At 43.0% G+C, this 27,849-nt stretch overlaps 1 protein-coding gene across 2 annotated transcripts; it reads left to right on the forward strand.

The window, feature by feature from the left end:
* The first annotated feature begins 410 nt into the window (after nt 1-410).
* On the forward strand, nt 411-27,825 carry LOC106556777 (CMRF35-like molecule 1). Of its 2 annotated transcripts, XM_087707841.1 has the most exons (7): nt 411-598; nt 13,709-14,053; nt 17,687-17,774; nt 21,192-21,292; nt 22,181-22,215; nt 24,040-24,129; nt 27,442-27,825. In XM_087707841.1, the coding sequence occupies exons 1-7, from the start codon at nt 541-543 to the stop codon at nt 27,523-27,525; spliced, it is 801 nt and encodes a 266-aa protein (XP_087563967.1). In that variant the 5' UTR covers nt 411-540; the 3' UTR covers nt 27,526-27,825. The 2 variants fall into 2 exon arrangements, with proteins under 2 accessions (XP_087563967.1, XP_087563968.1); XM_087707842.1 differs by lacking the exon at nt 13,709-14,053.
* Nucleotides 27,826-27,849: the final 24 nt, after the last annotated feature.

Genomic DNA, 27,849 nt, shown 5'->3' on the forward strand with positions numbered 1-27,849 from the left:
AGATCCCCCCTTTAGTATTTGCATATAATAAGATCTTCATGCTCCTCTGAATAGAGTATCTGCAGTCAGTGCTGCTGTCACAATCTTTCAGAAAGGGTAGGAAATGCTTACAGAATCAAAACAATTTCCACTTTCCAAAACTATGTTATTTTATTTTATTTTATTGTCATGTAAAGAAGCCTCTTAGTCCCTGGCTTTTCTCAGTTCAGAGAAAGTGGCTGTTTCCTAAATCGTGATTTTGCTGAAAAAGTTTCAGGATGATCACTCTGACGGCTGTATTTCCTTCCTTTTAATATTCAGACAAGATGCTCGAAAAACTGGAGCTGTAATTTATTGGTGGTAGACTTCTGCTTCCTCTTTCTTCATCATAAGCAAGAAGAATTCTCATAACTGGGTGGAAAAAGCAGAAGTAATGGTAAACCAATTTGCATTCAAGTATGCAAATGACAAGGGAAATTGCTTTTCTGAAGAGATATTTGATGGCAGTCAAACCATTAAGTAGAAGTTAAAGGAGAATGCGAGTGTGCAGTGAAGGACAGCATGCTACAGCAACACCTGACCGTGGGACTGTTCCTCCTTTCTGATCTCTTCCTAAAAGGTGAGAGATTTATATTAGTTTACACTAAGGGATCACCACAGGGAGAGATAGTTGGATCCAGGTGTCTCAGCAAATTCCTAGAATGTGAGGCATCAGATAAGCCATAAAGGGGAGAGGTCCTCTAGTCCAACCTCCTGCTCAAGCAGGAGACTCTATACCATTTCAGACAAATGGTTGTCCAATCACTGCTAAAAAAAACACTTCTAGTGTTGGAGCATTCACAACTTCTGGAGGCACTTCTCTCTTTGATTACTTTCCATCCATTGCTTCTTGTTCTTCCTTCAGGTGCTTTGGAGAATAAGTTAACCCACTCTTCTTTGTGGCAACCCCTTAGATATTGGAACACTGCTCTCATGTCTTTCTTTTCATTAAACTAGACATATCCAATTTCTGCAACGTTTCTTCATATGTTGTAACTTCCAGCCTCTTCATCATCTTAGTTGCTCTTTTCTGCACTCTTTCTAGAGTCTCCACATCTTTTTTACATCCTGGCAAGCAAAACTAGATACAATATTCCAAGAGTGGCCTTATCAAGGCATTATAAAGTGCTATTAACACCTCATGTGATCGTGAATCTATCCCTCTGTTCATGCAGCCTAGGACTGTGTTGGCTTTTCTGGCAGCTGAAGCTCTTTGCTGGCTCATATTTAAGTGATTGTCCATTAGGACTCTTAAGATCCCTCTCACAGTTACTATTGAAGATTCCAAATAACTTTTTTTCCTGTAACTATACAAAGTGGTGTAAAATTCCACCCCAAAATATTTTATTTATGTTTTGAAAAAGTTTTATTTATTTATTTTCAATGTTAAAAATATAAACATTCCATAAACAGTGTGTCGTCCGGGTACAAATATTTCTCTGCAACATCCTTCCTCATTTCTGTAGAAAAATGTGAACAATTTATTTTCTTCCTTAATGTACTAGTAGCAACAGCAATCAACAGTCATTATGTGTGGAGATATAATGGACAGATGTTAGAAGAATTTCACTTCCAGAGAAACATTTGTTTTATTTCTTATGGGCAGCTATTTCCAAGGAGTTTAGATTAAACTGGATCACAAGCAGTATAGCTCTTTTTTTTTTTTTAAGGAAAAAGCATAAGAAATGGCAAGATCTGGGTGATTGAAATGAAGAATTTGAATAGCTGGTGTTGTTTCTTTGTGGTTGATCTGGAACTTTAAGCTACAGTTTTAAGCAACAGTGTCTGTTCCATTTTCTGAGAGGGTCAAACAGTGTAGGGAGAAGCAATTTTACTTGGAAAATGACATTCAGAGCCTTCCCTTCTAACAGCTCTCTGAACACCTTGTTAATGAAAACTAAATTATAGGCTTCTACTATATCAGTGATGGTGAACCTTTTTGGCACCAAGTGCATGCATGCTCACTCCAGAAAATGGAAGACCAGCTCTTCCAGTTTCTGGCACTGCCCCATGCACAAAGGCTAGTTGATCATCATGTGCGCATGCGTGCCAGAAACACGGAAGAGGAACGGGAGACGCTGTGCATGCCAGGCAACATGACTCTATGTGTCACTTTGGGCATGCGTACCATAAGTTCACACTCATGGTATTATATTGTTCTCGATAAGTACCATCATTCAAATGTTTTCAAAGTATTAACTGGGAACCTTTTGAAGATAGCTTTTCATGAGAGTTACTGGCTTAGTCGAGACGTTAGCTCTTATTTTCTCTGACACTTTCATGAGGGAAGTTCTCTTGCTGGATACGGTTTGTGGTCTGCCTTTGTTCTCCTCAAGTTCTGCTTTTGGAGCCTTTTCACCTTCTAGCCCTGTAATTTGGTCAGTTCCGCTTCCATTCCAAATACTATTTTTTGTGGGCTTTTTACGGTTTTGTTTTGGAATTGCAGTAGTTTTGGATGGCCGAGTCAGCAATGTGACTGCAAAGTGTTTCTGGGTTGTAGATAACGGGATGGGGTTTGGCAGGGTGGCTAGTTAGGTGAATGTTGAAGTTCCTTATTTTGCTTGTCTCCAAATTATTGGTTCCACCAGGTTTCCAATTGCTGAGCATTGCTGCACCACATCTGTTCCAACTGCCAAACATCTCCAGTGTACTTGAAAAGCAACCTACGTGTTCCCCAGTTTGACTTCACCCTACACAGGCTCAGATATGGCTAGGGTGACTTTGGTTTGCTCTTTGAGCAGTGCCAGTCTTTCTGGATCCAGCCCTAGTTTACCAAGAGTTGAAATCTGAGAAGGGCAGCTGGTTGGCTGACTCTCCTGTCCACCAAATTGGACAGAATCTACTTCCCTTTTGCCAGCATTTTCAAGAAAACAATTCCACTTACTGTCCATTCTGTGAAGTATTTCATCTCAGCAAGCTGGCAAAGCATCTTACAAAACCTTTCCATGAATTTGGCCAAATGAAACCGAACTAGGAAGCAAAGTGCATGATAGTTGCCAACCTACAACCACAATTGAGCCCAACATTTCTGTTGCTAAGTGAAACATTTATTAAGTGAATTTTGCCCCATTTTAATGATCTTTATTGCCACAGTTATTAAATGAATCACTACAGTTGTTAAGTTAGTAACACAATTGTTAAGGGAATCTGGCTTCCCGGCCAGAGGTGGGCTGCTGCCGGTTCGCACCAGTTCGTGTGAACTGGTAGTTATTCTGCGTAGTTCGGCGAACTGGAAAATCCCACCACTGGCTGCCCCTGCCCCTGCTCATTTTTGGCCATTTTATGGGCCATTTAAGGCCAATTTTGTGGGGCAAAAATGGCCCAAAACGGCCTGAAAATGGCCCAGAAATGGGAGGGCCAGTGGTGGAATTAGCCCCATCCGTCTGAATCCTACCTCTTTCTTTGAGGCGGGGCTGAGTGTGATGAGTGACATCACCCACCCAATCACATGATCAACTAGCCACGCCTACCCAGCCAGAGAACCGGTTGTTAAGTTATTCAAGTCCCACCACTGGCTTCCCCCACTGACTTTGCTGTAAGAAGGTGGCAAAAGGAGATCCTGGGATACTGCAACCATCACAAATATGAGTCAGTTGCTGCAATGGTCATAAGCATGAAAAATAATCACAAGTCACTATTTTCAGTAGTGTGTGGTAACTTTGAACGGCCATTAATGAATTGTAGTAAGTCAAGGACTTCCTATATGTGGCAGGTAGACAAAGGATCTCCTTCCCCCACCCTCCCAAATGAGGAATAACTTTGCCTGAATATAAATTTATTTTCCATCAGAAGTGTAGAAAGGGAGGGGGGGGGGAGTCCAGGGTTCTGAAGTTGAAAAGAACCAAAGATATTCACAGTCTGGAATGGTCAGTGATAGTTTGTTGATGGTGTCTCATGATTGTTGGCTACATGTACCACAAGAAAGCTTGGTAAAATTACTATGTAGGATACTTTATATTTGCTCTTGTCATTTCTAGTGGAAGGTGATTTTGAAGGTTTTTCTCTCAAACATTCACCTGTTCTAAAAACATACGTATAACCATCCCTTCTTTTCACCCTTCCTCTTGAGGCTAAGAAAGTATGATTCTCAGACAACTACATCACAGATTAGGATCATAGCCACATAACAGATTAGCTTTCATTGCTAATAAAGAGACAATGGAAGCTTTTTACTGAAGTGACTTCCCCAAAAGGCAAAAACAAATGGGAAACATTATGTCTAATCACTGTTTTATTATTAATTGATAAGGTGCATGGGATTGAAGCCCTTGTGTGTTGTAAAGAACGTGATTTTGGATATTCATAGCTGCACTTGCTTTACAGTAACTACATTAAAGGAACAAAAATAGCCTAAGCACAGGGCTCATCTACCATTTTCCAAAACTTCAGCCAACTGATTATTGTGTAGTGAGCTTCAGTAGGCAAGAACAGACCAGCATAGATACAACAGCATTTATTGACTCAAAACTGGAACTGTGGAACAACAGGAAAATCCCTGTAATTTATACTCTGGGCTCACAGGGCCTTAACCAATCACAATACTTGAAAAAGCCTGCCCAAATATGAATGTTCTAAGTTTTCCTACAAAACAGTTGCAGTTAGCAGTTAGGACAGTGCTGAAATTCATTTTTTTTACTACCGGTTCTATGGACATGACTTGGTGAGCGTAGCAGGGGAAGGATATTGCAAAATCCCCATTCTCACCCCGCTCTGGGGCCAGCCAGAATTGGTATTGGCCGGTGCGCCGAACTACTCAAAATTTCTGCTACTGGTTCTCCAGAACCTGTCAGAACCTGCTGGATTTCACCCCTGAGTTAAGGTCATTTGAAGGTTAGTTTCACTTAAGCAGGGCTTAATACAACTACATATATTCAATTCATAACAGGATGCCTCCTTAAAAGTTCTTGAAGGACACATCTGCATGATGTATCCCCTTATTCCCAGTCCACAGCTAGGGCTAACTAATTTTGGTTTTTTTCCCCAGATCCAGTGAGATAGTAGTGCTTTCATCTCCTCCCCATGTTAGTCCCCCTATACACACAACTTGTGTCACATGCATGTAGGCTTCTTTCAGCTTCTGCAAACTTTCTCCCTTCTCTCTGTAGCTTTGGATTTTCCCAATGACTAAACTAGGACCTCTGTAAAATGAGCTGCTTGCTTGTCAAATCCATGTAGTAATAGTCCTGACTCTATAAGTTACAGAGTGCTTAAGGCTACTACAGTGTCCATCAGAGTGTGTTGCACGTTAAGGCATTCATTTCTACTCTGAATTGACATTTTAACAATCTGATTTACAGATTGGCCTAGTCATCTACTCAGAGTGGTCCAGATCTACCTTCCATTGACAGAGAAACTGGTACTGCTCCGGAGCTTGTCGGGTGTGAGTCTCTGTTGATGAAGTTGGACCTTTTTTAGAGTTTAGAGTTTTATTTGGCATTTATAGGCCGCCCTTTTCCCTGAGGGGACTCAGGGCAGCTTACAACTCATAGGAGGGAGTGCAAGAGAAAACATAAATGTGAATAAAATAAAACAAAACAGTAAAACACAACATTCATTCAACATTCGGGCGGGGCGGATTAAAATCTTATCCCCAGGCCTGACGGGCTAGCCAGGTCTTAAGGGCTGTGTGGAAGGTCTGGACGGTGGTGAGGGTACGAATCTCCATGGGGAGATCGTTCCAAAGGGTCGGAGCTCCTACTGAGAAGGCTCTCCTCTGCGTGGTCGCCAGTCGGCACTGACTGGCGGATGGGATTCGGAGGAGGCCCAATCTGTGCGATCTGATGGGACGGAGGGAGGTAATCGGCAGAAGGCGGTCTCTCAAGTATTCAGATCCACTACCATGGAGGGCTTTATGGATGGTAAGTAGCACCCTGAAGCGCACCCGGAGATCAACAGGTAGCCAGCGCAGCTCGTGGAGGATAGGTGTTAGGTGGGCGAACTGCGGTGCGCCCACAATCACTCGCGCGGCCGCATTCTGGACTAGCTGCAGTCGCCGGATGCTCTTCAAGGGCAGCCCCATGTAGAGCACATTACAGTATTCCAGCCTAGAGATCACAAGGGCTCGGGTGATTGTTGTGAGAGCCTCCCGATTCAGGTAGGGCCGCAACTGGCGCACCAGGCGATGGTGGTCACTTGGTGGTCAAGTGTGTTTGTTGCTAACGTACCTACCTCCCAACAGCATTGCAACGGCCCTCCCCTCGCTCCTCGAGTCAGTAGCCGAGTTGGCGGTAGAGTTCCCCAGGCTTATGGTTCTGGGGGATTTCAACCTGCCTACACTTGGCGAACGTTCTGATGGGGCGCAGGAGTTCATGGCTTCCATGACAGCCATGGATTTGGCCCAAGTAATTCGGGGTTCGACTCATTCAGCTGGGCACATGCTTGACCTCGTATTTCTTTCAGAGCAGTGGAGATGTGATCTAGAGTTGAAGGGCATTACAACCTTGCCCTTGTCATGGTCTGATCACTTCCTACTGAGGCTTAACTTTCGGAAACCAATCCCCCACTGTAGGGAGGGGGAACCGATTACGTGGTTCCGCCCCAGGCGCCTGATGGACCCTATGGGATTTCAGACGGCGCTTGGAGAAATACCTGACACTATCGTCCACAATCCGGTGGAGTCCTTGGTCGCTGCTTGGAATATAGCGGCGGCAGGGGCTCTAAACCGGATTGCGCCTTTGCGACCTCTCCAAGGCAGCGGATCCAGGAGGGCTCCCTGGTTTACCGAGGAACTCCGGGAGATGAAACGCCAAAAGAGACGCCTAGAGCGCCGCTGGAGGGCCAGTAAATCTGAGTCAGACCGAGCACTGATGAGAGCCTTTATCAGAGCCTATCTCGTGGCAATACGGGCGGCGAAATGTTCGCATTTTGCCACCCTTATTGCATCCGCTGAATCGCGCCCAGCCGCCTTATTTAGAATAACCCGCTCCCTCTTGAAAGGGAGGGATGCGGATGACCCTTTACAAGGAAGAGCTGAGGAATTTGCTCAGTATTTAACGGATAAAGTCACTCGGATTCGGACAAAACTGGACTCCAATTGCACGATACCAGCCGAGGTACTGGGGGAAGGTCTTGAGCATACTTTATGGATTGAGTTTCAACATGCTTCTCCTGAGGAAGTGGACAAGGCCATGGGAGCGGTGAGTGCCTCCACCTGTATACTGGACCCGTGTCCCTCCTGGCTGGTCTCGACCAGCAGGGAGGTGACACGCGGCTGGATCCAGATGATTGTTAACACCACTCTTTGGGAGGGAACCTTCCCGCCCCTCCTAAAGGATGTGGTGGTGAGACCCCTCCTGAAGAAACCGTCTCTAGACCCAGCCATTTTGAGCAACTATCGCCCAGTCTCCAACCTTCCCTTTGTTGGGAAGGTTGTTGAGAAAGTGGTGGCCTCTCAACTCCGACAGTCCTTGGATGAAGCCGATTATCTAGACTCCTTTCAGTCGGGCTTCAGGCCTGGCTACAGCATGGAAACTGCTTTGGTCACACTGATTGATGATCTCTGGCGGGCCAGGGATAGGGGTCACCCCTCTATCCTTGTGCTCCTTGACCTCTCAGCGGCCTTCGATACCATTGACCATGGTATCCTTCTGCGACGGTTGCGAGAGGTGGGAGTGGGAGGCACCGTCCTTCGGTGGTTCTCCTACCTCTCGGACAGGTCGCAGTCGGTGTTGGTCGGAGGGTAGAGATCGACCCCAAGGGCCCTCAACTATGGGGTGCCGCAGGGTTCGGTCCTGTCCCCCCTCCTATTTAACATCTACATGAAGCCGCTGGGTGAGATCATATGCCGGCACGGGGTTAAGTACCACCAATATGCAGACGATATGCAGTTGTATCTGTCTGCCCCGTGCCAACTCAGCGAAGCAGTAAAAGTGATGTGCCAGTGCCTGGAGGCTGTTAGGGTCTGGATGGGAGTAAACAAGTTGGCACTCAATCCAGACAAGACCGAGTGGCTTCTGATGTTCCCTCCCAAAGATTGGCCAACTATTCCATCTCTCAGGCTGGGGGGGTAAAATTATACGCCCCTCAGAGAGGGTTCGCAATTTGGGAGTCCTCCTGGATCCCCAGCTGACTTTAGAACACCATTTGTCGGCTGTGACCAGGGGGACCTTTGCCCAGGTTCGCCTGGTGCACCAATTGCGACCCTACCTGGATCGGGAGGCCCTTCAGACAGTCACTCACGCCCTTGTGACCTCAAGACTGGATTATTGTAATGCGCTCTACATGGGGCTGCCCTTGCAGAGTGTTCGAAGACTTCAGTTGTCCAGAACGCAGCCGCACGAGCGATTGTGGGTGCACCCAGGTACACCCACATCACACCTATCCTCCGTGAGCTGCACTGGCTACCCATTAGTCTCCGAATCCGCTTCAAGGTGCTGGTCGCTACCTATAAAGCCCTACATGGCATCGAACCTGGGTACCTGAGAGACCGCCTCCCGCCGATTACCTCCCATAGACCGATCAGATCTCACAGGTTAGGTCTCCTCTGGATTCCATCCGCCAGCCAATGTCGGCTGGTGACCCCCCCGGGGGAGAGCCTTCTCTGTTGCAGCTCCAGCCCTCTGGAATGATCTCCCTGTTGAGATCCGGACCCTTACGACCCTCCCGGCTTTCCGCAAAGCCACCAAGTCCTGGCTGCTCCAGCAGGCCAGGGGGCTTGTGAAACATCCAGCCCCGCGGAAATTGTGAATGTTGTGGTTTTGTTTTTAAAGTGTTGTCTTTGTCTAGTCTTCCCCCTTCCCTTGTCTATTGTGAGCCGCCCGGAGTCCTTCGGGAGTGGGTGGCATACAAGATAAATAAATACAATACAATACAATACTTGCAATCCATAGGATGCTACAGCAATCTCCCTTTTAGGTCATATGTTTCAGAACAGGAGTTCACATCAAAGTAGCTAAAATATTTAATGGTTCGGAGATGGATAATCCTGCCCCTCTGAAGTGAAACAGAATGGGACAATTTGCTGCCATTGGGTTGGCTCGCCACCACCGGGTCACCCTGACTTTTGGCTACTGGGTCCTTGCTGCTGGCCCGACTGCAGCCAGCTTGTCCTGACCAGTTCATCCTGGCTGGCTCGCCCCAGGTGATTCACCCTGAGTAAGTCGCTGCATGATGACTCAACCCGGGCAACTTATCCTGCAGGACAATTTAGTACAGGTGAGATCGCTGTATTGTTATGTCACCAAGCCAAATTCTGCTGATGAGGGCTTTTCTTTTGGGGCAACCTGTTGGTGGCGAGCCAGCCAGGGCGAGCCAGTGGCAGCAAGGCAGTGGTGGAGACCCACAGCAGTGAGCTGCTGGTGGTGAGCCAGTGACGGTGAGTTGGTTGTGGCAATCCAGTGGCAGCGAATTGTCCTAGACCCAAAGTCAAAATGTAGTGCCTCCCCCAGGGCCAGCTTATTTTAGCATATTTTTATTATTTTATTTTTATTAAAATTTATTAAAAAAGTAAAAACTAACCCAACCTTTAAAAAAAAGGGGGAGGAGGAGAAAAAAGAAAAAAAATTGCAGAGGGAACAATAAACAGAAAGAAGAAATTTCCAAGCAAATATAAGCACAATTACAATATTAACTCTGACTGTATGAGTTACCAAAAAAAACAGCTCATTTTTTCTGTTATCTAACTTTTTTCTAATAATTAAAAACACAAATCATGAATGCTCTTGTTTCTTTTATGAAAAAAGTTTATAAGAGGATTCAATCAAATATATGTGTGTGTGTTTATGTGTGTGTGTGTATTTGTTTTAGTAGATTTGTTTTAGATTTTCTTTTCCCGTGTAAGATTGTTTTGGCAATGTTTCGGCGAGGTCTCACTCGCCATCCTCAGGCTGGTGTTTTTTGGCTTATAGTTTGGCCGGAGCTGCTGTCTTTCTATAAATCACCCCCATCAAGATTTATAGAAAGACGGCAGCTCTGGCCACCAATGTTCCCTCTAATTTTTTTTCAGTGTGAGCGGAAAAGTATAGTGTTTGAGCGGCATATTTTCATGCCTGAGCACCTGAATTTTTTTCACATATGTCACCTAAGACAACAATAAAATCAGTATTATTTGAAACTCAAAGTTATGTTTATTCAAGGTACCCGCTTAATTAAAAGGGTTATATAATATCAGTATCACTTAACAACGCTCCTGCTTAGCAACCAAAATGTTGGCTCAGAAAGTCTGGCATTTGAAGCACGCAAGTCTTAAAGCTGTTGTTACAAGACCCTTGCACCCCTAACCCTTTAGGGAAAAAACCCCCCCAGGGGTCTTCAAACGTGACAGCTTTAAGACTTGTGGACTTCAACTCCCAGAATTCCTCCCTGAGGGGAATTATATATTTGGACTGTTTCATAGTTACATTAGAGAACTACATTGTTAGAACTTAGCACAAAAGATACCTTTTATCTGAAAATCCAAATAGAGTAAACCTGCTATTATCCCAGAGCACTAATGTCATTTGTCCCAATCTGTTTTACGAGTCTGTATTAAAATAGATATTTTCACTAAATTTTATAGATCTATATTTCAGGAACCTATCAGAAGTTAGGGCAAGATAAGAGTAGAAGAATGAATTTTGTTGCAGGTCATGGGGATTTTTTCAGCATCTTAAAAGTGGAGTGCATGTGCATTGAACTAGCAATACCCATTTAATAACAAAAGGAAATGGTTGAATTAAATTTGGTAAAGTTGCAAGCGAACTGTAAAAAGCTTGTGGTTTTTAAAATCATAGAATCAGAAGGGATACTGGAGGTCTTCTAGTCCAGCCCCTTGTCCAAGGCAGGAGTCTTTATATCATCTGAGACAAATGGCCCTCCAGTCTTTTGAAAACCTGTAGCAAATGAATTAAGATTCCATTGATTTTAATTGTTCTTACTGTCAGATTTCTCCTTATTTCCAGCTTGAGTCTCCTGATAAGTTTCCATTGGTTCTTGTCCTGTCCTCAGGTGCTATTGCTGCCGCCTCCTCCTCCTCCTCCTCCTCTTCCTCCTCCTCCTCCTCCTCCTCCTCCTCCAACAGCACCAACACATTTGCTGCCCAGCGCTGCGGCTGAGGTGAAGCCGCCAAAGCTCCCGCTGGCGCCCCCGCAGCGTTAGGCGGAAATCCGGCAGTGCTGTTGGAGGAGGAGGAGGAGGCGAACCAGCCTGCCACCGCCGGCCACCGCCAGCCCCGCCACTCTTCCCGCCCCCTTCCCAGCCCCCCAGTCCAGCGGTCGCAGCAGAAGCAGCCCCGGGGCTCCGCTGCCGCTCCCCGCATTTTCTGGACGGGGATCCCTTGGAGAGGGGATTCCTTCCTGCGAGACCCCGTCCAGAAAATGCGGGGAGCGGCAGCGGAGACCCAGGGCTGCTTTTGCTGCGACCGCTGGACTGTGGGACTGAGAAGGGGGCGGGAAGAGCAGCGGGGCTGGCGGTGGGCGGTGGTGGCAGGCTAGTTCGCCTCCTCCTTCTCCAACAGGCAACAGCACTGCCGGATTCAGTTGTAGCCACCAGGACTTCCACACGTTTCCTTAAGAAATCTCTGCGCGGCAGATAAAAACGTCTGCGCGGGGTTTTCTTGCAACGTGCGCGGCCGCGCAGGCGCACACCTTAGAGGGAACAGTGCTGGCCACACTTTAAGCCAAAAAACACCAGCCTGAGGATGGCGAGTGGGACCTCACCAAAACGTTGCCAAAACCATCTCAATCTTACATGGGAAAATACCTGAATACAGCAAGACCAGCGTGTATACACATACACACACACACACACACACACACACAGTGCCACAACCCCTGGTATGCCCAAATATGGGAGGGAGCATACTGCTTCCTTTTTCTGTCTATCGGCTCACTCTGGGAGCCAGCCAGGCAAAAAGCCATTTTTTTAATGTTGCCTTGTTACATTTGTGTTGACAAAGGAGGAGAGCCTGTGGCTTAGTGGCTAATATAACTGGCTAATATGTAATACAGCCCAAGTTCGATTGCCAGTAAGGGTATGGCTAGCTGATGAGAGCTAAATAGTTTGAACTAGATCTATACTAGTCTCCCTTTGTTTATTTATCAGCACAAATGCAACACACACACACACACACACACACACATATATTCAGCATCTTTGTAACTTCAAAACAGTCACTAAACAAACTGTTGTAAGTTGAGGACTACCTGACCTGTACTAAAATATCCTTTAAATATAGTATTACATCCTACAGCCGTGATGGTGAACCTATGGCACGTGTGCCAAAGGTGGCACCCACAGCCTTCTCTGTGGGCACGTGTGCCATCCCCAGCTACTCTTCTGTTTTTAAAAAAAATTAAAAAAACAGAAGGCAATTTCTGTTTTAGGCCTTTTTTGGCTGTTTTTTAAACTGTTTTCAGCCTTTTTTTCAGGCCTGGAAAACAGCCCGAAAATGGCATGAACAACAGCTTGAAAATGGCCTAAAACCGGCCTGAAAACAGCCCGAAAAACAACCTGAAAATGGCCTGAAAAACGGCCCCAAAATGGCCAAAAAACAGGCATCCATGCACAGGCCAGCGGGTCTTCGGGTTTCCGATGCTTCAATGCGCACACATGCACACACATTCCGGTTTGGGCACTTGGTGCCAAAAAGATTCGGCATCTCTGTCCTATAGCCTACTAAATTCTACAAGTTGGTTTGGTCTTCTTTTTTCAGCTACCCAGTCTCAATATCAGGGATTTCTTTTGACTCAACCCATCAAAATGTCAAGATGAAGACACCTAATTTGCCCAGACTTAAATGAAGCAGTCCTGCATGTTTATATTAAAATTAGCCCATGAAATAGCTGTCAAAACTGCTTTGCCGCTGATTTTAGCAGAATGCCATCCAATTTGGCAGTTCAGCATGGCCGTCAGATTTCAAAGAAATAATAGAAAAGAGCTCCAGGGATTAGTCTGCCTCACTCTGACTGATGGGGGACTCCTTTGCAAAAAATACAATCGGCAATTGTATTGCTGATTTCCCATTAAGTCCTTGGATTGATATGCTTAAATACCCTCCTACCTTCTCTGATAAAACCATAAGGAAAAGTTCTGAACATTAATTAAACCCAGCTTGATTTGACATCCAAGCCAAAATCAGTGGCTAATTTTAATTATGGTTTCCTCGAAACAAGCGAAGGTCAAGATCAAAGTATAGTTCGTGAATCTGGCTTAATTTAACAAATTGCAATGAATATTAATGATAGTCAATTTGATTTGTGAAATTATAAACTAGAATGACAATACTGTATCCTCCTTCTTTCTACCGCTGTATTGAAGGAGCTGAAGGAACACAATTAGGCTGATGTTACTTTCATTTGAATTGTATACACACACACACACACACACACACACACAGAGAGAGAGAGAGAGAGAGAGAGAGAGAGAGAGAGAGAGAGAGAGAATATTAAATTTCTATACTTATTTTGCTAATTTACATGATCTCCATATACCAAACAAACACTTTTTGATTTTTAGTCTTCCAACATACCTATCAATCAGTTGTTTTATTAATAGAGAATGAATCTACATGCCATTTCTTCATCAGAGGAAGTCAAGACTCCACAGAGTAAAACTAATGTTTCTATATGGGACAGAAATATTTAAAACACTTCTCTTCTTTGAAGTGGGATGTTGTTGTTGTTTTGGTTCCTTATACAGCAAAACCACTTTTTCCACCTGCACAGAGGATAATGGCTTGAATGGCTGCCTGATATTGGATGTTCCTCTTTTTCAGGTTTGGCATCTGTCGTCAAAGGCCCTTCGATGTTGAGCGCTTCACTTGGCGAGACGCTATGTGTAAAGTGTCAATATCAAAAAAATTATCATAACTACAAGAAGTACTGGTGCAGAGGCTCTAATTGGGGGAGTTGTACATACGTCGTTAAGACTGACGGGACTGAGAAAGAACGGAGAGATGGCAGAAATGTTATCAAGGACAATCAGACGGAATTTGAATTCACAGTGAGAATGGAGAACATCACAAAGGAAGATGCTGGCATTTATTGGTGTGCCATAGGCAAATTCTGGGCTGGTGATCCCAATTGGAAAGTAAATATTACAGTTATTACAGTAACCATAGGTGAGTCTTTTTATCAAGTATTGTAAGAAGATGAAGGGAGGGGAATACATTGAATATTCATCTCAAGAAAGGTAACGAGTCCAGATGCTGAGAGACAATGGTGAAAGCCTCTCTAGGAGACTTGCATTAACTAACTCAGTATAACTCTTTCAAGTACATTTCCTGAATTAGGTGCAGGGATTTCTTTTCCCATGACCTTTTTTTTTCTTTTTTTCACCTGTGAATTTCACAGAGCAAGTGAAATGTTAGTTTGTCTTCCTTCCTTGCTTCCTTCCTTCCTTATTTATTATTCATGTATGCATGTATGTATGTATGTATGTATGTATGTATGTATGTATGTATTTATTTATTTATTTATTTATGAACATGTATATTGCTGCCTGCTTGCACATGGCAACTCAAGGTGGCTTACCCAGATATAAAAACCATATAAAAGAAAGAAAAAGAATAAAATTAGTAAAATAATAACACCCCCCCATCCCCACCCCCATCCCAGCAATAACACACATTCATACAATTTAATGGGCTCCATCCCGCTCTGGGTTCCCCAGGTGCACTGACAGAACCATGTCTTCAGCACCTTCCAAAAGAGTGTGAGTGGAGGCCAGTCGAATGTCTGGGGCAATGATGTTCCAGAGAGAGGGAGCTACCACGGAGAAAGCCCTTCTTCTGGGTCCCAACAGATGTATCTCCCTCGGGGAGGGGACCCACAACATTCCTTGCCTCCCTGCTCTAGTGGTTGGGTAGATGTGACCAGTAAGGGATGGTCCCTCAGATAACCTTCCTTCCTTCCTTCCTTCCTTCCTTCCTTCCTCCCTCCCTCCCTCCCTCCCTCCCTCCCTTTCTGGAACTGGGGTGAGATTGACACAGGTTCTTCTGGTTTCTCCTTGTAGCCTCACTAGGAATGTTCATTTTCTACACAAGCAACATCCTCCTCAGGAGCCCTGAAGCTTTTGGCTTATGCACCAAATTTCAAGATGTCAGTATAACAGGCAATTCCTGGACAGGGGTTCATATGAAAGGACTTCCAGTGGAAAGAACATATCTTCAAAGACTGGCCTGTGGAAAAGAAGGCAATAAGGATTTCTTCCCAGCACAGATGGGATGTGGATAAAGCAGCAGGAGACTCTGCCCCTTGGGGGCTGTGATCACTGCCACCCAGACAGAACATCCTGCCTGCCCTTTTTACCAAAGCTTGGAATCCAGCAGCGCTTTCTTAAAATGAAACTTCCAGCTGATTTCAGCCTGGAAGATGAGCAATTTAAATCTGCCATGCAGAATTGCCCTTGGTTGAGAAAGGAGAAATATTTGATCACCCACTTGGTATTAGTCAAAGAAAGCTATATGGAAAGAGAAGAACCAAACACTTTTTTTTCAATGGCATGCAGTGCCAGGTAGTGGATTAGGACAGAGGTGGGCTGCTGCCGGTTCGGATTGGTTCGGGCAAACCGGTAATTCCAACCAACAGCTCCGCCCCAGCACTATCCCACCCTATATAATCGCGGTGTGTTTGATGCCACACGCATGCGTGGAAGACACGCCCACTCACATTTTCAATTCTGGCTGAACCGGATTTTACATTATATGACTCCCACCTCTGGATTAGGAGTAATATAGACCAAATATCTTGTGTCCAGCAGCATTCCTGCAGAAAAAAAGCTTTTGTCCCTCTGATATCTCATCGATGAGAATGTTGATTTCCGTCGTGGAGCTTGCTGGCAGCAGAAACAGAAGGAGATAATTGATTGTTGCCAGGGAAATGTAAAGCATCAGTAGTAAATTGGAGTCCTTTAGGGGTGGCATGTTCCCTGCCTCGGCCCGATATTGGAACTCCAGTTCTGATCTTTTGGATTACTGGGTAGAGGATGTACTATATTATGAAGTTTGCCTAGTCTGAAAAAGTGAAAGCCACATGCTTAGGTTTCTCTACTACATAATTCCTTCTATTTCTAACATCCAACCTTTCCCTTAGTTAAATATATCTTCCTCACCACAGAGAGCTAAACTAGGGAAGGCAGCAGAAATCTGCTTTCTTTTTATAGTGATTGAGATCCTGGGGCTACATTCTATCACTGTTCCATTTGTTTGCTTACTTGTTTATTAATGCAGTAGGCATGTTGAAAGATTCCAAAACATTTTATGTGGCTTGCACATGTAGAACCTGTGGGCAGACATGTACATCTTCCCCACCAAAATTGATGGGTGCAGGGGTGATCTTTTACTCTGGTACTTGCTAGGGATGCTACCTTGCAGATAACCAGATGTGAGACTTATTCATGATTTTGTTCTAGGAATCAGTTGAGTTGGCTGCCATTCAGTAATGGGTTTCACTTATTTTTACCATCGGTTCACACCCCCCCCGGTGCTTGCTTTGTACACTTGTGCACCTTTTGCGTATGCGTCCAGCCTTCTGTGCATGTGCTTTCCTCTTGTGCACACCTTCTGCGCATGTGCCCGGCCTCAAAAACATGCCTAATAGGATAGCATAGAAAGGGGGGGGGGACCAGCAATCTCCGCTACAGAATGGATTTTCACTGTATCTGCTTTGATGCTGTTGCTGAATTGGCAATATAATTCCTTGGGCTTATGGTGTTGAGGGACGTCAATCTTCCTTTCCTGGGCACAGGAGCAGAAGCAGCTCAGGAGTACATGGCTGTCATCCTAACAGTTTATATAAGCTGGTTTTTCTCAAAATCTGATCTCAGCACCCCTGGGGATCCCTCGGGACCCTCTCAGGGCTGTGCAAATTGAAATAATTTGTCAGGCAATGTTGAAAAATAATACAACATTAAATTCCCATCAAACACTTGTGAGATGGGGTAATGGCAGCAAATGCATCCATTTTAATTTAAATTATGTAAATATTGATAAACATAACTCATATGAACAAACATAAACCTCTTTTGCTGCCCTCCATAATTTTTTCAAAGTAAAATAGAATCCTAAAAGTTTAAGAGCCACACTGAAATTTAAAGGAAGAAGCAAAGCATTTCAACAAGGGAAGGAAATTGGTTACGCAAGTTCCCTCTCTGCCAATATTCTTGGTATAACACTATTTTTTTTAAAAAAGCCTTTCCATGAGAACACAAACTACAGACCTCTTAGCACGCTGATATTTATATTTGCTGTTTATATTTACAGTTTATTTATTCTCATTCATGGGGTTATTTCCAAAGTTGGAGGAACTGCTACTCTCTGCCAAAGTACACAGACTACTTAGTTCAGAAGGCGGCCGTGTGTGTGTGTGTGTATGTGATTGCAAACAAATATTATAATTTCCATCATTCCATACCTTCATTTCCAGGAGCCAGGCAGAAGCAATCAAGTCTGCTGAACGTTTCATTGTCAAATTGTTCCCTCCCACCTCCCCCAGGCATCAATAGGTCCTCCTGATAGGTTTCGACACATCATCAATCTTTACATTTATCTTCTGGGTTCACATAATACTTGTAGCCAATTTGAATGGAAAATAACCTCCCAGGGGAAAGTTACTCCTTATTTCTGAAGCTTGGAATTTTTTCCCCAGTAGTGACAGGTCTATCTTTGTCGGTATAAATTGTTGGTATAATTTTAAGACCATGCAAGCATCGCTTAGAAAATTATGGGTTTGTACTTTTTTAATTTCTTTTTTAGGGCTGCCACCTACCGGTATTACAACAACAGGATATTTTTCCACCACCTCAACCTTCCCTGCTGAAACTACAGAGATAAGTTCAAATAAGTAAGTTTAGATATAGATAGAGCAAGTGACAGGAGTTGTCAGAACTTAAGGATATAAGGCAGGGGTTTAAAAACTTTTTACCACCACATCTCCCTAGAGTAGGGATGTCAGACTCGATTTCATTGAAGGCCGCATCAGGGTTTTGTTTGACCTCAGAGGGGTGGGTGGGTGTGGCCAGGGTAGGCGTGGCCAGCTCATGTTGTGGGGATGGGGGTGGCCCAAGCACTCTGCCAGTGAAAACGGGCTCCCAAGCTCTGTTGTTGCTGGCAGAGGCACTGCAGGGCGGTCCTTTACTGTTTCCAGGGCAGCCCCATGGGCCAGATCTAAGTACCCCACAGGATGGATATGGCCTCTAGGCCTTGAGTTTGACACCCCTGCCCAAGATGTAATCTGAAAGTACACACCTTCCCTAAAAATCCAAACACCAAAATAAACACAAATCAACAGTGAAAACCATTTAATGAAATCTAAGGAAAGATTGATTTACTATAACAATGTACAACTAAATGGTACTTTACACCTTCCCTGGACTCTATCTCTATCTCCTCAAAAACGGGAGGGAAATTGGGAAAGCCGAATCTAAGGGTGTTAATCAGCGAGAAGCAGCAGGCGAGAGGCGCGAGTGAGTTTCAGCACTTTTTACTGCAAGAGTAAGTGACTGCACTCTGCTGGCTGGGCTGCTGGAGCTCACCTTTTAAGGAGCTCTGGCAGACCAGCTAGCCAATGACAGTTGTTTAAACTTCCCGGGGTTTGGGCAACCAATCCCCAGTGAGCATGTGAAAACATGTAAATTTAACAATCTACGTCCATATGTAACAAAGGGCATATTTATTTGCTTAGATTTCAGATGCCCCTACCCTAAGCAGATGGCAACTGAACTTTAAGCTTTCTTTTAAAAATGCATTCGAGCCGATACACTTTCCGAAAAGCTTTCAAAATATTTAGCCCAGACAGCAGGTGGCTCTCATCTGTCAATGGAAAATTTCCTCTTCTGTTGACCCTCCCACCTTTCTGTTCCAAGAAAGCAGTGGCCAATCACTTTGCTTCTGGTGGCCAGATCACCCATACATCCTTTTGTATGTATGTAACAAGCAGATATGTAGAAAAAGTAGGATCCTTGGTGGTCTCAGAGATTGGCTGTTTTCTTGCAGATGTTTCATTACCCAAACCCCATCACTGCTGATGAAGTTATCTAGTTTCAGGAATGAAACATCTGCAAGAAAACAACCAACTTCAGAGAGTGCTAAGGACCCTTCATTTCAACCTTCCCCCGAGGGGGACTCAGGGCGGCTCACAACTCAAAACAAGGGAAGGGGGGAATACAAACAATTTGACAAACAACACAAAACAATACATAATTTAAAAGCGCAACAATCATACCATTCGAGATAGGGGCACGGTTCTTTAGCCCCAGGCCTGTCGGAACAGCCAGGTTTTAAGGGCTTTGCGGAAGGCCTGGAGGGTGGTGAGGGTGCGAATCTCCACGGGGAGTTCGTTCCAGAGGGTCGGAGCAGCCACAGAGAAGGCTCTCCTTTGCAATATCTTTCTACCAGGAGTGGGGTGGGAATGGAGACTTTGCAGTATCCTTCCCCTGCCACGTCCACCAAGCTGGTTCTACCACAGAACTGGTAGTAAAAAAAATTGAATTTCACCACTGCTACAAATGTTCACCTCTATCTGTAAAATAAAGTATTTAAACAAAGTACAATTAAATTAAATATAGTGTTGATTTATATGCACAAAGGTATATACAGAAAGTCAATACACATAAATGCAAGCACAACAACTCTCCGCAAAATTAATGATGGATTCTTAGCTGGATGTTTTAGAGTCAGTTTGATCTAGTGGTTAAGGCACCAGACCATGAGTTCAAGTCCCACCTTAGCCATGAAAGCCAGCTGGGTGACTGAGGGCAGTCACTCTCTCTTTCAGACCAACCTACCTCAGAGGTTTGTTGTTGTGGCAAAAATAGGAGGGAAAAAATGTGTCTGGTACATTCACCAGCTTAAGGTATTTATAAAAATAATAAAGGTGGAATGTAAATAATTAATAAATAAATAAATTTCCACTCTAAGCATTTCTAGATGCCAACTTTTTTCAAAACTGCTAAAATAGCTCTGGGATTAAGGATTTTGGCTAGTAAGAGACTGGTGATTTCAAACCCAGCAAGAACATATAATATAAACACATATGATAATTTCATTTCTTCAGCTGGCTAGCTAGTTTTTCATAGCTAGCTGAGGGCTTTTTTTTTAATTTTAAAAAAAGGATGTGAAAGTTTCCACCGGTCTCTCTTTTCCCTGGAGACTGAGGGAATGGTGCAACCTTCCACTGTTAACTAGAGAAAGATAGCTAGCTCCTGAAAGGGGAAAAATAGTAATTAAAAAGAATTCTCTGGGGTTTCATACTGGCAACCTTTTGCACGAGGCAAAAAGCTTTTAGCTACTGCATGGTTTTAGCAAAAGTGAAAAAGCTTTTAGATATGAAACAATTGCTCAAGTATTTCAGCCCCTGTGAGTTTCTTGGGGTTAGTGGAATCAAAATAGAGAACTCAAAGCAGCATAAGAGAAATAGATTATTTTTAAACTGTAGCAGGAAAACAAGAGTTCAATTTTGCAATGGCAGTGTGTGCTGTCTGCCCTCAGAAAATGGTGGCTGTCCTGCTCTAACATATAAGGCATGACCTCTGTTTGTGGTTTCCAACATGTTTGAGATGGAAACTGACCAAGGAGAGATTCAACCTAGAAATAAGGAGGAACTTTCTGACAGTGAGAACAATCAACCAATGGAACAGAAGTTGCCTTCAGAAGTTGTGGGAGCTTCATTACTTGAGACTCTCAAGAAGAGATTGGACTGCCATTTGTCAGAAATGGTGTACGGTCTCCTCCTTGGGCAGGGGTTGGACTAGATGACCTACAAGGTCCCTTCCAACTCTGTTAAAACTATTAAATCCAGCCTGTGCAAAAAATGATGAGGTAGCACAAAGTAGTACATATGGACTTCTTCATACTGAACCTCTATTCCAATATTTATGGATAAGTTCCACCCTCCCCACACTTATTTTAAATTGGCCCTTTATGTGGAGGACATCTGCAGGGCAAGAAAAACGGGCTGTGTAAGGATTAGAAATAAAGCCTATATGGATTTTTCACACCAAGAGATTAACTCTTAGTATATCAGCGGAAGTAGGGACAAAATGAACATTTCTCTTTAGAATTAAGAGACTTCATTTGTAGAAAGTCTCTTGTCTAATCTTTCCCTGGAGGATTGCTCTGAGGTAGACGTTCCCAGTGCCATCCAATCTGAATGAATCTAGTTTATTTATTTAAATAACACCCAGATCTACGTATATAGCAAACAACCAGAAGGGAATGTAGTCCAGCAATCTCACTGATTTTCTGATATCTGTCCCTGCAGCGACTTTGATCTCATGATCTTGCTACCTGTGGTTCTTGGGTTACTGGTGCTAATTTTAGGTGGAACTATACTGTTGATGTGGAAGCTAAAGAAGAAAAAAGGTGAGAAATTTGCCAAACACATTTGCATCTTGATTGTTTCATTCCTTAAATTGAGAATGAACCATGTATGGTGGCTGGGGAGACATTTTTTTTTAAAAAAAAAATTACATTATTAAGAATTTTACATAAGGATTTATCTTTAAAAAAGAAAGAAAAAAAGTGCAAGAAAAAAGACAGAAAAGACACAAGTTACTAAATACAATGACTTTCAACCTTCTCTTCAATAGAGAATTATAATCTTAGAATCCCTTCTCTTTCTTAGATATTATACATTATTTAATCCACCTCTCTGAATCCATAAACTATCATATCATTTTTGTTTGCTTTCAGCAAAAAGTCCATATAAGGTTTTCAGACTTTCAGAAACGTTTTGTTATTTTCTCTGACCAAATAGATCAACTTTGCTATCTTAGCAAATTCTGACATTTTGGCTATCCATCCCTCCACTGTGGGAAATTTCATTGTTCTTTCAACATACAATAACCTTGCCGCAGTTACCATATACAAAATCAATCTACCATGAATCTTTTCTAATTTCTTGTCCATAAGTCCCAATAAAAGAGTTCTGGTTTCTTGACAATATTTATCTTTAAAATCCTTCACATCTTTTATTAATTTGAATGAATGGATGAAGGAATTGTTTTTCTGATCCTTGTTTCTAATTACAGAAAACCAGGAATCTGAATAACAGCTGCCTAATGCCATAATTTGAAAAAAATGTAATTTCCCGAGAGAAAAATCTAATTTTAAAAAAGTTGGTTAGATCATAAAAATTAACTTGGGCAAAGGAAGAAAATAATAACCATATGACTAACATTTTTTTTCAAAGCTGTTGCTTTGAATGTTGCAGCAATGCCCTAATGCTATTTTATTGTTTGTTTTTTTCAGCTACCAAAATCTCTAAGGGTCCCCTTCCATCTACGGTAAGCAATTTCAAAAAATTTACAGGCATACAACCAAGCACATTGACATTAATAGGAGGACAGGAGTTGACCTGGAACATATTTATGGAGGATCACTTTTTAAAGTCATATAAGACATTCCATCTTATCCAGCGTACAAAGCTGGATCAATGATGCCAGAAACCCTATCTGAACCATTTAGTCAAATGATAAGTTTGGAAAGGACTGAGGTGTCAGCTAATCCAGCATTCCCCAAACGAATGCGTTTCAGATTTTCTGGAACTCAAACTCCCAGAATTCTCAGTAGCATGGCTATATGAGCAGATAATTGTCGGTATTTTTGGCTTAATGCATCTGAAGGGCTTAAGAAGAATAATTCAATTTACTATATTTTTTGGAGTATAAAACACACCGGAGTATAAGACGCATCAAGATTTTGAAGAGGCAAATTAAAAAAAAAGTTTTTACGCTCTGCAAACTTCCCAAAAATAGCCTGTTTTTTGTGAAAATGAGCCCGTTCTTTTTTAAAAAGGACATGCATAACCTTTAGGAAGCTTATAGAGTACTCCTGGGGGCTGGGCGGGGCAAAACTGAGCAAAAACGGCCCGTTCTTCGCTCATTTCTGCCCTCCCCAGCCCCAAGGAGCACTCTATAAGCTTCCTAAAGTCTCTGCACGGCCATTTTGGTGAAGGGGGTGGGGTTTCAGGAGGCCCCATGTTTTCAGCCTCTTTTTTGGGGGGAAAGGGTGCGTCTTATACTCCGAAAAATACAGTACGTCTAAGAAGATGGAAGAGGTAGAACGGATATCTAGGAACTCAAATTCTTCTAACGAAGGAAATCACAAGGCCTTTGGGTCACATTCCAAGATGACAAAGCCTTTCCGAAACAGAGTTTACAGAATCACAAACCTGAGTGTCAGGGCACAGTTACAAAATAAGAAAAGATAAGTTCATGAATAGGGGTTTATCAATAAATCTTGAATTCACTTCTGAGTCATAAAGGACTATTTATAGCCTTGGGTCTCAATTTCTACATTTTCCTGAAATTTTTCAGTACTTGAAGATCAGTCAACAGCTAAAACTGTTTGACTATCAGACTTTAAAAAATCATTGAAGAGAGAAACAACCCTCAAGGCTGTCAGTTCAAAATAAAGAGATGCACATCATACAACTTAACAGCACCTTAAGAAAACTCCTCCCTTTCCTGGTGGCCTGTGTGTCTGTGTATTATGTCTTGGTTCTTTTTCATTTTTACATGGGTATCCTGAGTTCTTATTTCCCCATATCCTATGTGGAAATGAGATGCTACTTCATCCACCAAACTCAACATTTCTACACATTCAGCCACTGATTTCCAACAGTGAATCAGAATTCAGTACAGTTGGTCTTAGAAGCTTTTCTATGATTAGGAATTCAGGCTAATCAAAGAAACAGACATCCCCACCATTGGAGTTTGAATTCCTTTGGAGGATGCTTCTGATTGACCCCTTGCACTTCCTATCTTCAAGGCTATCCCTAAAATCAATAGTTTCCGCATTCACAATATCTGTGGAAGTAATGCCATTTAATTCTATGGAACAAACACATTTTTTATTCAACATGTGCTACAGGATGGTACCCTGACCCACCAAAAGAGAATACATTACAGAACAAACATAATTAATATAAATGCAGGGGGAAAATAATGCCAAATGAAACAGCGTTTATTATGTTATGATTGTAATATCATCCAGAGAATAGCCAGAGAAGGTAATGTCTGCCTAAGGATGTTCCAACTGGTACTGTGAAGGTAAGAGAAGTACCAGGCAAACCAAATTAAGTAGTAACCTGTTTTCCTTTAATTTAGGTTTCTCCTTCATCTGATCAAGCCACAGATGGCACAGAAGTGGCATATACAACTGTAAGACCAACTCAGTCTTTTGCTTCTCAGTCTCAGGTGCTTTTCGTTATTCAATTTTGTTAATGCTTTTAATACTTCTTATCAATTACATTTGCAATTGTGTTTATCATGTGTGTGTGTGTGTGTGTGTGTGTGTGTGTGTGTGTGTATATATATATATATATATATATATATATATATATATATATATATATATATATATATATATATATATATATATATATATATATATATATATATATATATATATATATATATATATATATATATATATATATATATATATATATATATATATATATATATATATATATATATATATATATATATATATATATATATATATATTTGGTGCATTGGTAAGAAATTCATTGTGATTTTTTTTTCTAAATAAACAAAACCCAAATGATTGGTGAATTCGTCCTGGGAATGAAGCCTGGGAAACTTTCACCCAACCAATTTGCAACCAAACCCAGCTTATATTCTGACAATGGGCCTCTCAAAAGTCATATCTGTATATGGAATGCAAAATCAGTCTTAATTGTTCCAGGTCTACAAAATGTTTACAGAGTTTAAAGGACAAATGAAACATCAAAAGACAACCTTCCTTTGACCAAATGTAAAAGGAGATAAAATATTACGGGCCATTAATTCTGCAATTCTGGAATTCCTTAAAGTTATATCCATGTCACTCTCAAACCACAGTATTATCCTACTGTTGGAATTTCCCAGTGTTACGCTAAAGACTTTGTAAAATAGAATATTCCCATCATCTTATTTGTTTTTCTTTCCTCTTTCTTTGGTCACAGCAAGAAATTGGGAAGATCAGTTGAAAGATGTTCCCCATGCCTTTCCTTCTGTAGAGGTTCCAAAAAGCTTCTTAAAAGTGAATCTCTGCACCACAATTGGCTGACATATCTAGATTTTCTAGGGTGCCATTAATAGGCAAAAGTTCCCCGTCCCATCATATTTGACTCTAGGGGGTGGTGCTCATCTCTGTTTCTTGCCTAAGGGAGCCAGCATTGTCCAAAAACATTTTCAGTGGTCATGTGGCCAGCATGACTATATGTCAACGCCACACGGAATGCTGTTATCTTCCCACCAGAGTGGTACCTATTTATCTACTCACATTTGCATGCTTTTTAACTGCTAGGTGAGCAGGAGCTGGGGCAAGAATGGGAATTCACCCCATTGCATGGCACACGGATATCAAATTCGGGCTGTCAACTTTCCAGCTGACATGCTCACCGTCTTTAATCGCTGAGCCATCATGCCCCCTTACTATTAATAAGTTCTGACAATTCAGATGTGCAAATTATGTAAATTGAATGCATTCATTAAGAATTTTGCAGTTATGACCATTCCATGCTTTCTTGTTCATCATCTGAATTGCCAACATAACGCTTTTGGGCACCATTTTGCCTTCAAATACCTCATTTGGTTCTTTATTTTGACTTGAAATCACCTACTCAGAAAAAAAGCCACATTAGGCTGAGGCTGGCATGAGAGCAACTTCAGCAGATTATATCCTGGTCCATGGGCCTTTCTGAATGGAATATCAACACCAATTATGACAGCTATTTTGGAGATTGCCCATAACATCTTTCCAAAATTCCACATTTACTGGAAAGACCTGAAGCCAGGAGATACTGTGAGGTAGATGTCTTGCCAGTGGGGAAATAGATAGTTCCAAGGCTCCATAGACCACAGCATTTCAATAATAGAGAATTGTTTTACTGTGGTTTGAAGTTCACTATTCCTGAGACAAAAATAAATGGACTTAAACATTGCCAATGACTTAGAGCAGTGATGGCTAACCTTTTCCGGAGTGAGTTCCTGAACCCCCAAAATGCAATGTGCATGTGCCCACCACGCTCGCCCACATGCATACATGCCCCTCCTGCACATGTGCATATGGCACCTCCACACCAGGAGTGGGTTTCAATATTTTTTATTACCGATTTGGTGGGCTTGGCTAGATGAGGGGTATGTGACTGAGTGAGCATGGCCAACGTGATGTCAATCACGTACACTCAGTCACATGACCCCCTCACCAAGCCATGCTCACCGAAACGGTAGCGAAAAGTTTTGATGGGGGGAGGGGTGCCAGGCCAGGGCTCTTTGCTATCTTTTTTTGGGATCCCCAGAGTGCATGATCAGGGTGGTATGCTGCTCCAAGAAGCCACGCTCAGCTGGCTTCTACTGAAGCTGGGGGCTGGGGGAAGGCAAAAATGCCTCCATTTTTGCAGATAACGGCCCATTTTTCACCTGTTTTTTGCAAAAACAGAGGCATTTTTGCCTTCCCTCAGCCCTGCTGAAGCCTGCCGAGTGCTTCTGGGGACTGGGGGGAAGGCAAACATGTCTCTGTTTTTGTGAGAAACAGCCCATTTTTACCCATTTTTTGCAAAAACGGGGGCATTTTTTCCTTCCCCCAGCCCTGCTGAAGCCTGCACAGTGCTTCTGGGGGCTGGGGGAAGGAAAAAATGCCCCTGTTTTTGCGACAAATGGCCCATCCCTGGGACCAGTTTGGAGATGTGGCCAGTCTGCTGATTCTATCGGTTTAGAAAGCCAGCCCCTGATTTTTATTACCAGTTCTACCGAACCGGTAGGAACCCATCTCCGCTATACACACACTTTGCTCCCCAAGCATGCGCCCACAGCCTCCTGTATGCGCCCGCCCCCACACATGCATGACAGAGACCCGATGATCAGCTGCCTGGCAACAGGCACACATGCATGTGCAGTGGAGCTGAACTATGGAGATGACTCGCATGCCCACAGAGAGGGCACTGTGTGCCACCTGTGGCACACATGCCATGTGTTTGCCATCATGGACCTAGAGATTAAAGCTGTGGAGAGGCCCTGCATGGCAGCGTTCTCAGAGAACATCCTCCCTCCCCCTCCCCCCCCCCCCGTTGGTAGGATTTGATCTCAAGTAACTTCCTTGAATACATATAACATATAATGGTAGGGTAATGGAATGGGGCTGCTTAGAGTTATGACTTCTAAATGTGCAATTGGAAGAAGTCTCCCTATTCTGGAAGAACCACCCTCACTATCTAACACAGTAGAATGTACATTACAATGTAAAATCATACAGAACATGTGTTTATGACTGGCTATTAATCTGAAGTGTAGCTACATAATCAATGACATTATGTGTTGTATGAATCTAGCCAGTATGGTTGATATGTAAATCCTGGCTGCTTTACCTTAACCTGGTCAACCATAGTTAAGGAAAAAGCCTGTTGGCAAACCACAAATAGCATTTTTCTGACCATTTTCAAATACTTTTGATCACTCTAGTAACTAGTAACTAATAATACATGTTATATGTTAACCTTCTAGGTTTCTAAAAACACAGAAAAGATTGATTATGCATCCTTCAGATTTTCTACCTTAAGTGACCAACCTATCTACGCTAATGCGTGAAAAGAAGACAATCAAGCCACGCCAGAGAAGTTCTCCTTATATGAACTGGGGGGGAAAAGGATTCAGAACCTTCTCTGACCTTCTGTTCCAGCTGCTTCAACAGAAGACCGCAACCCTTCAGCATCGCTTACATTACTGCAGAGATGCGATAAAATAAAGCCCATCTTTTTGACCTAAGTGGAATGGCACTCCAGAGCCATCTTCAGGGACGTGTGTTCAGCCAAAGTCTCTAAAAACTGTCCTCCTGGGCTACAACAACCACAGTTCCCCAGCCAAGCAACCCATGGGTTTGTGTCAGGGATGGGTGGGTTCTAGCCTTTTTGC

This window comes from Thamnophis sirtalis, unplaced genomic scaffold (genome assembly GCF_051295495.1).
Source record: "Thamnophis sirtalis isolate CommonGarterSnake01/CBP01778 unplaced genomic scaffold, rThaSir2_p1.2 scaffold_3, whole genome shotgun sequence".
Lineage (NCBI taxonomy): Eukaryota > Metazoa > Chordata > Lepidosauria > Squamata > Natricidae > Thamnophis > Thamnophis sirtalis.

Bases quoted from the DNA above. Each gene is read 5' to 3' on its own strand.
- LOC106556777 (XM_087707841.1), top strand. From the start codon at position 541: ATGCTACAGCAACACCTGACCGTGGGACTGTTCCTCCTTTCTGATCTC. The intron at 599-13,708 runs GTGAGAGATTTA...CCTCTTTTTCAG, and splicing joins TTCTGATCTCTTCCTAAAAG to GTTTGGCATCTGTCGTCAAA. The intron at 21,293-22,180 runs GTGAGAAATTTG...TGTTTTTTTCAG, and splicing joins GAAGCTAAAGAAGAAAAAAG to CTACCAAAATCTCTAAGGGT.